The 15,364-nt window shown below is 39.5% G+C and overlaps 1 protein-coding gene across 1 annotated transcript in view; it reads right to left on the bottom strand.

Annotated features, from left to right (window-relative positions):
- Nucleotides 1-15,364, bottom strand: part of LOC140734027 (uncharacterized) — a 184,067-nt gene that overhangs the window by 79,807 nt on the left and 88,896 nt on the right. The window contains exons 34-36 of the mRNA XM_073057607.1: nucleotides 13,322-13,441; nucleotides 2,146-2,340; nucleotides 969-1,067 (exon numbers count right to left, since the gene is read on the bottom strand). Of these exons, the coding sequence (XP_072913708.1) occupies nucleotides 969-1,067; nucleotides 2,146-2,340; nucleotides 13,322-13,441 (414 nt within the window). The remainder of the gene's footprint in view (nucleotides 1-968; nucleotides 1,068-2,145; nucleotides 2,341-13,321; nucleotides 13,442-15,364) is intronic.

Below are 15,364 nucleotides of genomic sequence, written 5' to 3'. Positions count from 1 at the left end.
AATGAGAGCTGGTCACTCTCTAAGTTGTATAATTCCCTCTTCCAGATGTAAGATGGTAGCGCGATATTAATATGCAGCAGCCGCTCCGGACTTCGGATTGGGGATTGACAAACATTATGTGGATTTTCTGGTGTAGTTTGTTTTGTCATGTATTTTTGTGATATCATTCTGGAGGAACGTTGTCTCATTTTTTAACTGCATTGCATTTGTGGTTTCTAAATGAAAATAAACTGAATCTGAATCTGAAGTGGATGCTCAAAGTAGATTTCAGTGATCACCCTGTCAAACTTCCAGCAAGATAACTTAGAGACATTTTTATCATTTACTATACAAACATATTTTTTGTCATCTTCTACACCCAACTCTGTCTTCAACCAAGTTGTCTACAAATGCCAATTTGAATTTGAGAGGGCACAGCTGTCCAGATGCCCACAGCTTGGCATGGGAATTTCTCTGCTGAAGACTGCAAGAAATTGCAGACTTGTGAACATAGCCTAGTCCATAAAGCAAACCAGCCTCGCATGGACTATGTCTACACTTTCCACTGCCTTGAGAAAGCAACCAACATAATCAAAATCCCCTCCCACACCAGTGATTCTCTCTTCTCCCCCCTCCCCCTCAGACATATGATTAAGTATACACTCCATCAGGCACAAGGACAGTTATATCCCACTGTAATAATAATCGCGAACTGTGAGGTCTTGATCTCGCATATTAACTTGTCATAACCCTTACATTTTATTTGTCGACCATCACTGCACTTTAATCTCTGTACTGTAACACTATATTCGGCATTGTGTTTATTCTCCCTTTGCACTTATGTATACAATGATTTGATTGGATGGCATGCAAACAAACAAAGGATTTTCAATGGATCTCATTAAATGTGGTAATAAAAAAACTACTACGAATTACACCCAGACATTGTGCTGAACATCACAATTGTGAGAGAGAACTGCAAGGCTCACCGGAGCGGATGTCGAAGGTAAAAGGTCGAGAGGTCACCAGACCATCTGAGGAGGTGTTCACCTGGATGACAGTGGTGCACATGTACAGGGAGCCCAGTCCTGAGATTCAATTCACAGAAGTTAACTAAGCAAGGTGTAAAATACATTGCAGAACAATTTCCATGAAGACCTCTGACCTTCTCTGAAAATTCATCAAGTAGATTGTGGCAGTGCATCGTAACGAACCACAAATTCAACACCCCATCAGCCAAGTCACAAACTGCTGGAGGAACTCAGCATCCGAGGTGGCCTCTGTGATGGGAAATAGACGACTGACATTGTGGGTCGAGATCCTCCAACTCTCAGTGTGAGTCACTGAGGTAAGTGACCCGTCACTGGGACTGGGAATCCCTGCTTTACCCTGCTTCACTTGCAACAGGGTTTAGTCCCATCTTCGAGGCCAGGCTACAAACATCCTCCAAACCGGAGTCCCTCACTACCTGCATGGATGTTGCATGACAAGCTGAGGTCCTCCAGCATTTTGTTTCTCACTCCAGATCCTAACATCTGCAGCTTCTTGTGCCTGCCGAAGGTTCTCCAACCTGAAATGTCAACTCTGTGTCTAAATGCTGCCTGACCTGTATTTTCTCTATTTAGTTCTGACTTTATCATTTATAGATTTTGTTGATATCCATTCCATTGGTGGTCTGTTGTGTTCCCTCCCACATCGCACACTCTTTAAACATACCCTACTCCATCCTCCCACTACAACATAAGATATAGTAGCAGAATTAGACCATTCAGCCCATTGAGTCTGCTCTGTTATTCCATCATGGCGATTTTATTATCTCTCTTAACCAGGTTCTCCAGCCTTCTCCCCATAACCTTTGATGACCTTAGTTATCATGAACCTATCAACTTCTGCACTACACACCAACCTAACCCTTCATCTACCTCACTCTATCTCTATACCACCATACCACACTCATTTCCTTTGTTGCTAAATACCCCAACACACCACACCATCACAACAAAACCCCAAATTCCACTACAGCTTTTTACATTATGGCAGCAATCTGGAAAGTATACCTGACTTGGCAGATTCATCAGCTGAACACTCCATTTGCAAGTTTCCCAGGCTCGGTTCCTGTAGCAGATTTATGGAAGGAAGGATGAGACAGAATCTGGAACACCCTACCTGTTAAAACTAAAGTGGTCGTGTCTGCAGGCCGGGAGCTCTGAATCTGCTGGACCCCACCGGTCTGGTTTGTGCAATTGGCAATGATTCGATAGTTGAGGATCACCATTCCTGGAAGCGGATTGACCACCCACATCAGTGTGATGTTGGGTCCAATGATATTGGTGGTTACAGTCTGCACCATGTTCCTAATGTCTGGACAAGAAGGCAGAAAGAAAGATAAACAGGTGAGTAGATGGTTTCTCTCGTATGAGACCTTACTGAGCTTCAGAAAGATTTTCTAGGACTCCCAAATGTCAGCTTTTGCTTGGTGGCAACACCCTTCATTAAACCAGATAGTTACAGGTTCTAATCTGACTGCACACAGACCCAGCCTAATAAGAAGCAAGTTACAACACCCAGCAATGTGGAAAATTGCTGTTCACCGTAAGTAGGATCAATCCAATCAGGCTAATTACTGCTCCAAATCCATCATACTCCAGACCTGTGGCTTCTAGCTGGTGGAAAGGCTCTGGATATCAGGTTGTCCTAACATCTGACCTACTCTTGCAATCATGCTATCTCTGTGACCAGTAGTATTGAGTTGCCAGTCAATGGTGACCCCAAGATGTTGATAGTGGGACACTTGACAATGGCAAATGTCACTGCATGACCAAAGTAGATAGCTAGGTGTAACCCAGGTTAATTAAACCCAAAGATGGAATGTTAGAAAGTCCACCTGTTGAGGGATGAAAACGAGGTTTACCGAATTAAAAAAGAGAACTTGGAAAAAAAACTATGTGAGAACAAAGTGTGGCTGATGCAGCGCAGGAAAGTGAGAGAAACTCAGAAAACTATTAGAAACTAAAGATATAAAAATGTTAAAAGTGTAATTAGTAGTGAGCATCTCTACCCTACTTAACTGAAAACGTCAGGGTGAAACCCTGGAGGAGAGACGATAGCGATAAAAGATCTATTGAAGCTACAGCTGTAACAAGACAACATCAGCAGAGATGAGTGTCCAGGCTCTCTGCTGTGTAATCAGGAAGTAGTTCTGTTAGATCACACCAAGGGATTTGGTGAGTTAAAACTTTTATTGTTTCAAGTGTATAAATTTGTGTGTGAAATATGTTCAGTAGTGTTGTAACTGAGAAATGTTTGGAAACGACAATGTGACATTGAGTTATTTCGAAATAGAAAATAGAGTGTACATAAAAACTTACAGATAGTAATCCTGTTGTATCACGTTATTTTGTATAAGTGTGTGAATCAGCTTTCTGTGGATGATCAACTATTTCATCCAATGAAACAAGAAATAAAACGTAGAGCATAGAATAGTACAGAACAGTACAGGCCCTTCAGCCCACAATGTTGTGCCGACCCTTAAACCCTGCCTCCCATATAATCCCCCACCTTAAATTCCTCCATATACCTGTCTAGTAGTCTCTTAAACTTCACTAGTGTATCTGCCTCCACCACTGACTCAGGCAGTGCATTCCACGCACCAACCGCTCTCTGAGTAAAAAACCTTCCTCTAATATCCCCCTTGAACTTCCCACCTCTTACCTTAAAGCCATGTCCTCTTGCACTGAGCAGTGGTGCCCTGGGGAAGAGGCACCAGCTGTCCACTCTATCTATTCCTCTCAATATCTTGTATACCTCTAACATGTCTCCTCTCATGGCGAGCCACCCAAGATCAAAGAACCAGTGTGGGAATGAAATGTTTAACAACACAGAGGATGTAATACGGTTGGATGTGAAAGTTTATTTTCATTCAAAGGATCTGAATCTGATTTTCTGCAAGAACTGATTACTTTTGCAAAGACTTTGTTAAGTTATTGAATGATGTTGCAGAATTATCATGAAAGGAGTTAAGCAGTATAGATATACAAATTTCAGTTTGTAGATATACTGACTTGAACTGAAACTGACGTTAATCACAATACTTAAGAATGGGAATTCAATTACTTTTCTAACTAATAGGGATAAATAAAAAGGAAATGTTAGTCTGTAAACCTTTAAACAGGGAATAACACTAAATCTAATTAGTTAGAGAAATTGGAGTAATAAAGGTTATTCTAATGAATATCACTGATTCAAATTAAACATGAGATTCTTTTTTGTTGATATCTGAGATTTGGAACCTAAACAGAATGTTGGAATTTTGAATTGTTCTTACTCATGTAAATATTTTGTACATTTTGTTTTCTTATAAACAAAACTTACCCCCAGAATTGAGTGTTTTCTATTCACTGCCTCCTTCCGGTATCTAGAGCTTCTGATGGCCTACTGGCACCTACTGTAGTACTATGTAATTTGATTTTATTTTCTCATAAAGAGTGTGGTGACCAGTTATATGAAATAAGACAAACACATGTGTAACATAGGTCTTATCTTGGTGGTTAGTGGATCTGAAGATGGTAGAATTCAGTATGATACTTCACTAAGTATTGTTACATACCACGTGGGTATCTTGTGACTGTCACATGACTATGATGTAATTGAACCTCTGCTGGGCATGATGTAATGGTCTTGTGATGGTGGAGAGATGTAATTTTCCCACCAGTGAGAGGTCATGTGATGGCCTGTTTCAACAGGTATAAAAGGAGAAAGCCCTGTGGTGACGCAGGTCAGTTTGTGGTTTAATTCGTCAGTGACTCCGTTATGCTGCGTGTTCGTCTCATGACTCAGTTTTGTTTTAAAGTGGAGTTTTACTTTCTATTGTAAGTTGTGCCGGCAGATTTTAAGACCACTGCCAGTTTTGATTCCTGCCCTTGCAGTCCAGTTGGAGAGTGAAGAATTTATTGAAGTATGGAAAACCCGAGGGATCGAGAAAAGTTGGTGTTGTCGGCGGAGAAACAGGTTCGACCTTATTTGATCCCCATTTGGAAGGAATTAGTCACCTGCATCTGAGATAGCCCCTGCTAAAAGAGCAGAAAGGATTGGAGCAGGGTTTTGCCAAGGAAAGGTCAGTGCCTTTAAGCCGTTTTATTTCCTTTGTTGTAAATCCTTCGGGCAAGGCATATTTTGGCTGGGATCAGCAATAACGTCACATCGTTGAGGAATTTGTTACTTCAGGAAAGTCTCCTAATTGACTGTGTAAATCATTTGGACTTTTGCATTTATCACTTTTAAGGACTGTATTCGCATTTATCAATTTAAGAACCATGTTCGCATTTATTGCTTTAAGAACTGTTTGAGTTGCCGTATAGTAGTTAACTTCCGGTTAAGTTAGTCGTTTGTTTACTTTTATTTTTTTATTGAGCAGTGTTTAATAAATGTTTTATTTGTTTATAAAAACCTGTCTCAATTCTATATTCATTGTTGCTGTATCGTAACAATTGGGGTCTCGTGCGATCTGAATCCATTTTTGAGTTTAAATGCTTGTTTAATTATTGATTAGTGTTTTGGTAAAAGAAATACTTGATTCTTTTGTTTGATTGGTTTGTGAGTGGTATTTGGCAACAATGAATATTGATGACTTCCTGGCATCGCTGTACCCGGAGTTATTAGCGAAGGCGAAAAAGAGTGATGTATCTGAGATTGCTAGCAGGTTGGAACTTAAAGGTATTTTGAAGGTTACAACAAAGCCTGTAATTCAGAGGAAAATCATGGAACACTATATAGATTCGGGTGTTTTTGATGAAGTGGTTTTAGATAAGTTCCCTGTGAGTAAAGCAGCGATCCAGTTACACCTGGAACAGGTAGCGTTAGAAAAGCTTAGAATAGAAGCTGAGTTAAAACAGAAGCAATTGGAAGCTAACTTGGAATTAAGTCGGTTAGAAGCTGAAAATAAAAAGAGGGAATTTAAACTTGTGATGGCAGAATTAAGGTCTGAGAATTAGTCCTCTGGTCCAAGAAAAACGTTTGTTATTAGTCAGGAAATTAAATTGGTTCCTCCATTTAATGAAACAGAAGTAGAGAAATATTTTCAACATTTTGAAACAGTTGCTCTGATTTCAGAGTGGCCGAAAGAGAAATGGTCAGTGCCGTTACAAAGTGTAATTAAAGGCAAGGCACAAGTTTATACAGCTTTAACTGCTGAGCAAGCACTTAATTATGATATTGTGAAGCGGCATGTATTAAATGCGTATGAGCTGGTTCTGGAAGCATATAGAGAAAGATTCAGAAATTTGAAGAAATCCGTGGAAAAAACTTATGTGGAATTTGCCTATGATAAGACTGTGTGTTTTGAGAGATGGGTTTCCTCTAAAAATGTAAATGGGGACTATAATAAATTGAAAGAGCTGATTTTAATGGAAGAATTTAAAAGGAGCATCCCTGTTGAAGTAAGGACATACTTAAATGAGAGGGACACTGCTACATTGAAGGACTCTGCTAAATTAGCCGATGTGTATGCTTTAATCCACAAGAATAGATTTCCTCAGGGCAGAACTTTTAAAAGGAAAAATAACACAGAGAATCAAGGTAAGCCAGAAATTAAATCAGAAGTTAGTGAGAAAGGTAAAGAGGAAGGAAAACCTGTGAAGGAAAGACAGTTTGGTCCCATTTGTAATTATTGTAAGAAACCTGGTCATGTAATAGCAAACTGTTTCTGATTGAAAAAGGAGAAGGAAGCAGTTCCAGATGCTTGTGTGCAACATACTGAAACACCTGTAAATCTACAGGGTTCGATGAACACAAATAAAGCTTTGTTAGAGTCTGACCAAGTTAAGAAGGGATATGATCATTTTATAACTGAAGGATTTGTATCCTTGAAAGAGGGATCCACTCTGGTGCCAATAAAAATCCTTAGGAATACTGGAGGTTCTCAATCACTGATATTAGACAGTGTGTTAAAGTTTAATGATGAGTCTGATACTGGTGAGGTAAATTATATACGAGGTGTTGGGAGTGCCCTTATGCCTAGAGTAAATTGCATAGAGCAAATTTAAGGTCAGGGTTAGTTACAGGACTTGTTAAAGTAGGACTACAACCTAGCTTACCCGTGAATGATATTTCTTGATTGTTAGGCAATGACTTGGCAGGTGGACAAGTTTTTCCTGAAGTGCACTTGACAATAAAATCAGAGGAACCACTGATGGATTCTAACACAGATTCCTCCTGTGTTGTAACTCGAGCTATGACTAAAAAGCTTGATGTGCAGAATGAAGTTGTTACCCATGACTATTCAATTCGAATTTTGAGGATGTGTCAGAAACTTTCTTACCTTCATTGTTTGATTAAGATTCTTGGAGTAAGTCTGCTTATGAAGATTTGTCTCTGTCTCAGAAAGAGATGATAGCAGAGCAGAGTAGAAACCCTGAGATTATCAAATTAAAAGAACAAGCTCTTCTAGATAGTGAAATTGAAAAGGTGCCAGTAGGATATTATTTTGAGAAAGGAGTATTGATGAGGAAGTGGAGATCGCCTACAATTCCTGCAAGTGATGATTGGAAGGTTGTTCATCAGGTAGTTGTTCCTAAAGTTTATTGAAATGAGGTTTTAAATTTAGCCCATAGTGTGCCCTTGGGTGGACATCAAGGGGTAAGGAAAACTGTGGACAAGATTTTTAAACATTTTTACTGGCCTGGTTTGAGAAAAGATATGGCGACGTTTTGCAGAATGTGTCATACTTGCCAAATTGTGGGTAAACCTAATCAAGCTACTTCAGTGGCCCCACTACAACCTATTCCAGCATTCGGTGAACCGTTTTCCAAAATTATTATAGATTGTGTAGGCCCATTACCAAAAGCAAAAACTGGCCGTCAATACTTGTTGACTATTATGTGCACTGCGTCTAGGTTTTCAGAGGCAGTACCACTTAGGAATATAATGGCTAAAACTGTAACAAAGGCACTTATAAAATTCTTTACTTATTTTGGGTTGCCTAAGGAAATACAATCTGATCAAGGTAGTAATTTTATGTCTGGATTGTTTCAACAGATAGTTTATAAACTAGGAGCTAAGCAGATTACCTTGTTTGCATACCATCCAGAATCGCAAGGAGCATTGGAGAGGTTTCATTCTACCCTCAAGACTATGATTAAGGTGTATTGTGTAGAAAATGAAAATGATTGGGATGAGGGTATATACTTACTTCTATTTGCAGTAAGGGAGTTGGTACAGGATTCATTAGGTTTTAGTCCATTTGAACTTGTATTTGGGCATGGAGTTAGAGGACCTTTGGCTTTATTAAAAGAACAATGGATTAAATAAAGAGGTACACACTAATTTGTTGGATTATGTTTTAAAATTTAAAGACAGATTACATAAAGCTTGTAGTTTAGCCAGGGAAAATTTTAAATTGGCTCAGGAGAAAATAAAAACCTGGTATGATAAGGAAGCTAGGATGTGGACATTTAAGCCTGGAGATAAGGTGCTGGTTCTTTTCCCAGTGCAAACAAATCCTTTACAAGCTAACTTTCATGGTCCTTATGAAATTATGTCTAAAATTAATGAGGTGGATTATGTGATAAAAACTCCAGATCGTAGAAAGGCAACACAACTTTGTCATATAAATATGATAAAATCATATTATGAGTAACAGTCTGCTACTATGACTGTTGTGGTCAATAATAATGAGTCTGATCTTACTAGGAACATAATGGATGATTCATCTGAAACTCATTCTAAATCCAACATTGTTTCTGTCAGATTAACAAACTCAACCATTCTGGAAAATATTGATGCGAAATTAGCTCATTTACAGTCAGAGCAGAAGCAGCAGATGAAGTAATTAATTTTTAAATATAGAGATTTATTTCTAGACGTTCCTAGAAAAACCACAGTAGCTTCACATGATGTAGATGTTGGAGATGCCAAACCCATAAAACAACGTCCATACAGGATGAACATGGAAAAATGTGAACTTGCTGAGAAAGAAATTAAGTATATGTTAGAGAATAATATTATTAGACCTTCTAATTCGAATTCGAGTTCACCTTGTGTTATGGTGCCTAAGTCAGACGGTAGTATTTGGTTTTGTATGGACTACAAGAAGGTGTATGCTGTAACGAAAACAGATGCCTATCCAATTGCTAGAGTAGATGATTGTGTAAATAAAGTTGGAAAAGCAAAGTTCCTTACAAAGATTGATTTATTGAAAGGGTATTGGTGTGTTCCATTGACGGATAGAGGTAGAGAGATTTCTGCATTTGTAACTCCATCTGGGTTATATGAATATAATGTTCTTCCATTTGGGATGAAGAATGCCCCAAGTACTTTCCAGTGGATGATTAACTCTGTGATTCAGGGGTTGAAAGATACAGATGCTTATATTGACAATTTAGTTACAAGAAATGATACTTGGGAAGAACATATTACTGCAGTGGAGAAACTATTTGAAAGGCTTTCAAAAGCTAACTTAAATATTAACTTAGCTAAAAGTGAATTTGGGCATGCCACTGTGACTTACCTTAGTTATGTTGTAGGTTCGGGCTTGGTTAAAGAAAATGGTTAAGGAAATAAATCAAACTCCAATTTAGCAACAAAAGTTTGATGTTATAATAGTACAATATGTTGATAACTCATATTAAAGGCAAGGAAAATGTGATGGCTGATTGTCTATCTAGATGTTGAATGTACAATGTAATTTTTTTTATGGAGTGATATTTTAACCTTTGTAACACTCCTACTGCATAGTAATTTGTAGGTGCTGTATGATAATACTATGTATACTGTGTAGGTTGTAAATTTTGTACATTTGTTTTTTTTGTAAATAGTTAATTGTTAAAATTTTGCTCTTGACAGATCAAAAAATTTTTTTGGAGGGAGGTGTTATATACCACGTGGGTATCTTGTGACTGTCACATGACCATGATGTAATTGAGTCTCTGCTGGGCATGATGTAGTGATGACAGTGATGCAGGTGGATGTTTCCTGGTGTCATGGATTATTGATTACCTGACTGGCAGACCACAGTACATGTGCTTGCAACATTGTGTGTCAGAAAGAGTAGTCAGCAGCACTGGGGCTCCACAGAGGATTATCCTGTCTCCCTTTCTCTTCACCATCTATACCTCGGACCTCAACTACTGCACAGAGTCTTGCCATCTTCAGAAGTTTTCTGATGACTGGGCCATTGTTGGATGCATCAGCAAGGGAGATGAGGCTGAGTACAGGGCTACAGTGGGAAACTTTGTCACATAGTGCGAGCAGAATCATCTGCAGCTTAATATGAAAAAGACTAAGGAGCTGGTGGTGGACCTGAGGAGGGCTAAGGCACTGGTGACCCTTGTTTCCATCCAAGGGGTCAGTGTGGACATAGCGGAGGATTACAAATACCTGGGGATACGAATTGACAATAAACTGGACTGGTCAAAGAACACTGAGGCTGTCTACAAGTAGGGTCAGAGCCATCTCTACTTCCTGAGGAGACTGAGGTCCTTTAACATCTGCCGGACGATGATGAGGATGTTCTATGAGTCTGTGGTGGCCAGTGCTATCATGTTTGCTGTTGTGTGCTGGGGCAGCAGGCTGAGGGTAGCAGACACCAACAGAATCAACAAACTCGTTCGTAAGGCCAGTGATGTTGTGGGGGTGGAACTGGACTCTCTGACGGTGGTGTCTGAAAAGAGGATGCTGTCCAAGTTGCATGCCAGCTTGGACAATGTCTCCCATCCACTCCATAATGTACTGGTTAGGCACAGGAGTACATTCAGCCAGAAACTCATTCCACCGAGATGCAGCACTGAGCATCATAGGAAGTCATTCCTGCTTGTGGCCATCAAACTTTACAACTCCTCCCTCAGAGTGTCAGACACCCTGAGCCAATAGGCTGGTCCTGGACTTATTTCCACTTGGCATGATTAACTTATTATTATTTAATTATTCATGGTTTTATATTGCTATATTTCTACACTATTCTTGGTTGGTGTGACTGTAACTAAACCCAATTTCCCTCGGGATCAATAAAGTATGTCTGTCTGTCATGGTTTTGTGATGGTGGAGAGATGTAATTTTCCTGCCGGTGAGAGGTCATGTGATGGCCTGTTTCAACAGGTATAAAAGGAGAAAGCCTTGCTGTGACACAGGTCAGTTTGTGGGTTAATTCGTCAGTGACTCCGTTATGCTGCGTGTTCATCTCATGACTCAGTTTTGTTTTAAAGTGGAGTTTTACTTTCTATTGTAAGTTGTGCCGGCAGATTTTAAAACCACTGCCAGTTTTGATTCCTGCCCTTGCAGTCCAGTTGGAGAGTGAAGAATTTATTGAAGTATGGAAAACCCGAGGGATCGAGAAAAGTTGGTGTTGTCGGCGGAGAAACAGGTTCGACCTTATTTGATCCTCATTTGGAAGGAATAAGTCACCTGCATCCGAGATAGTCCCTGCTAAAAGAGCAGAAAGGATTGGAGCAGGGTTTTGCCAAGGAAAGGTCAGTGCCTTTAAGCCGTTTTATTTCCTTCGTCGTAAATCCTTTGGGCAAGGCATATTTCGGCTGGGATCAGCAATAACGTCACATCGTTGAGGAATTCGTTACTTCAGGAAAGTCTCCTAATTGACTGTGTAAATCATTTGGACTTTTGCATTTATCACTTTTAAGGACTGTGTTCGCATTTATCGCTTTAAGAACTGTTCGAGTTGCCGTATAGCAGTTAACTTCCGGTTAAGTTAGTCGTTTGTTTACTTTCGGTTTTTTATTGAGCAGTGTTTAATAAATGTTTTATTTGTTTATAAAAACCTATCTCAATTCTATATTCATTGTTGCCGTATCGTAACAGTATTATAAACAGGCAATTATATTAAAAACATAAGCAAGCATTATAAAGTTAAACTGCAATTTAGACTCTAATCTAATGTAATCCCCCTTCCCCAACACTTTGATTCTAATTCACATAATAAAAATCATTACATCTGAGGCAGAAGAACCTGCAGTACCAGCATTGCTTATAAAACTTAATGAACAATTAACCCTGAATTCTGAAAACATCAACACAATTGCATCATAACCATCGGAATTATTCTTATGGGTATGGACACTCATGTTTTTTTATTGGTCATCCTTAAACAAATAATTAAGATGTAAATGATAATAAAACATACCAGAACAAATATTATATCTTGCAATTTCAAGTAACCTCAGCTAATTTGCTTTGATTTGATCCTATTAAAGAAATCCCACCCACTGGTTTGATGAATCTTATGGGTTTCTTCATGAATATGACCAGTCAAAGCAGCTATACCTTCAGACTAATCAGGTACTTAAGTACAACACTTTCCCCCTATAATTTAGACTCTAATCCAACAGTGGAGATCACCATACCTTTGTCTGTTGTAGTGCAAATGTTACTCGTGTATTATCATCCCATACCTAAGTGTTGCCCTGGTCTAGCTGCATGTAGGCAAAGTCTGGCTGTTTGCTGAGAAATTGTGAATAGAACGAAAGATTGTGTAGATATTCCCACTTCTGACCTTGTGACAGATGGAAGGTCATTGAAGAAGCAGCTGGAGCAGGTTGCAAGGAGGTCCTCCGCAAGTGTTGGAAAGTGGGACCTCAAGCAGCTCTGGACAGTGCCCTTCACAACCACGTTCAGCTGTTTCTGAAATGACCTTCCGACTCTCAGACAGTTAGAAGTGGGGGTCATGGTACAATACTCAACTCTGTTCACAGCTCCTCAGCAAGTAACCAAATTATGCCTCCATGCAGCAAAATGTATGATGGCATCATGAAGGGGCTGAATAGCCTGGTCCTATTTCTTTATTAGAATAAGTATTGATCATGATTAATGTATCACTACACCCTATTAATTAACCAGGGAACAGCACGAGTAGGTAACTTGATTGGAATAAACAAGGAGGCAGGCTTTCACTGCATGTGATAAATTGAATGTTTCTTTTGCTTCTAACAATGAAGGTATATAAAAGATTCACTGGAGTGAATTAGGTGGCTGGAGAAAGAACCCTGAGTCTCCCCTTTTGTTGTAGGGACTGATCACCTTAAGACATAGGAGCAGAATTAGGCCATTCAGCCCATCAAGCCTACTCCTCCATTCTATCATGACCAAGTGATTTTCACAAACCCATTTTCCTCCCTTCTCCCTGTAACCCTTAATTCCTTTACCAATCTCAAACCCATACTTTAAATCTACCTAATTATTTGGCTTCCACCACCCCCAGTGGCAACAAATTTCACAGGTTCATCACCCTCTGGCTGAAGAAAATTCTCCTCATCTCAAATGTAAAGGGGACGCCCATTTACTCTGAATCTTAGATACATGATTCCTGTTAATGAAGAAATCCATTCTATGTCAGACTTACCATAACATCCGGTCTCTGATTCACTCCAGCCTGGCACGCAGATACACACCGGATATCCTGATTTATCTGAGCCGCAGCTTGCAGTTACATCACAATCCACTCTCCGGCAGGGATACCACTCTGCAAAGGTCAGGAATGACACAGTGATATCAGTAAAGGGATGGATCGGATGTTCATTCCATTTTGGATATAAAAAGAGGCTTCCCTCCCCGTTACAGACATACTGACCAATACATGGTAAATATACTTTAAATATACTTTTAATATACTTGGCTTCAGGGTAAATGTTTCAGTCACCCCTCAACCTTCATTCTTCCATTGACCAATGAAATTGAAGGTGCAGAGGAGTGTAATAAGAATCTAAATAGAGATTGGACAATCATGCAAAATGAGCAAAGTCAAAGCAGTCTGCAAGGCTTCCATCACAGCAGCTCCACATTTTAGAACCACTGTTGCTCGAGTCTCATGGAACAACTGCATGATTCTCTCCCCCTACATTAGACACAATTCCCCAGTATCAATGCTGACCTCTGCTGTGTGTCCTATTGGTTAAATAGAACATCTACACCAGACTGGCTCTGATTTTACAAAGGAAGGAGTCTATAATCCAGTGAGAGATTTGAGAATGCACATTTCATTAGATACACAATACATTTGCATTGGCATCCAGTTGGAGATGCACTTATAGAAAGCCAACCTTTTATCAACCCGAAGGCAGCTTGCTTCTGGGACTGAGGACCTGGCTTGAGTGAGTGACTGCTGTCACTATATTTCTTTAACATAAAAGCAGAAAAGATTACACTACTACCCCTGAAATGTTAGTCTGAGAGCACTGATGCTGTGAAATCTGCCCCACTGATCCTATTCCAGAGCAACAAACCATCTACTCAACAAACACACCAACTGTTTTGGAAGCAATGTTTATACCGAGCGTGCTAATTAACTAATATTTAAACATAATTGTAATTTTAAAGCAACGTTGCTTATTGTTCCCTTGTGAATGAAGGATAAACAGAACACAAAAATAATGATCATCTCAGTTCTGGGTAATTGACATTTAGGGGCAGCACGGTAGTGTAGTGGTTAGCACAACGCATTACAGTGCAGGCGACCCAGGTTCAATTCCTGTCACTGCCTGAAAGGAGAATGTACGTTCTTCCCGCGACCGTGTGGGTGTCCTCCAGGTGCTCTGGCTTCCTCCCACAGTCCAAAGATGTACTGGTTGGTAAATCAATTGGTCATTGTAAATTGTCCCGTGATTAGATTGGGGAATTGGTGGGTGCCATGGCTCCAAGGGCCAGAAGGGTGTCCTCTGTGCCGTATCTCAATGAATCGATGAAGATTCATCTCCCCAGTACACTCCCGTATTAATATGCAACATTCTGGGAATATGGTTCTTTCCCTCATCCAACATTCGGGAAACAGGTTTCCTTGCTCAATCAATGTCTGAGAATGTGGTTCACTTTCTCACTGAAAATTTTGCCTTTTAAATTATTTAACTAACCCCACCAACTTGATAGTTAATTCCATGCCTTTAATTTTTGCCATTTTATTTGAAGCCTGTCTCCTGCTCAGCGTTTGAGAGTATCAGAGAACTCTGAACATGCTTGCCCTGAGCTCTCTTTCTTCCAAGGAGATGTGATTTTTCTTATGTAAGGACGTAAAATTACTATAAATTACAAAATAAATAAATAGTGCCATAAAGAAGGAATAATGAGGTAGTGTTCGTCTTGCTACTGTTCTCTTACTAAATCTTCTTTTCCAGAAATCAAAATTCTTCTTCCTTCCTCAGGTAGCTTTAGTATACACTGAGCATTAATTTTGCATTTATGAATGCCTAACAAAGTACGCTATTTTACATTTTTCTATTGCTGCACAAAGAACTGCACTGAAGTCTTAGCAACACAGGCAACCACCCTTCCCAGCTTTTTGTTTGAAATAGCATTCCTTAAAGCATGACACATTTCCAATGCACGCTTCGTTTAATTTGTATTCATAGAGTAAAAGAGGATTCCTTTGTGGATTCAAGTTTATCATGTTACT

This window comes from Hemitrygon akajei, chromosome 10, assembly GCF_048418815.1.
Source record: "Hemitrygon akajei chromosome 10, sHemAka1.3, whole genome shotgun sequence".
In the NCBI taxonomy this organism is placed as follows: domain Eukaryota; kingdom Metazoa; phylum Chordata; class Chondrichthyes; order Myliobatiformes; family Dasyatidae; genus Hemitrygon; species Hemitrygon akajei.
This window is presented reverse-complemented; position numbering and strand designations above follow the sequence as displayed.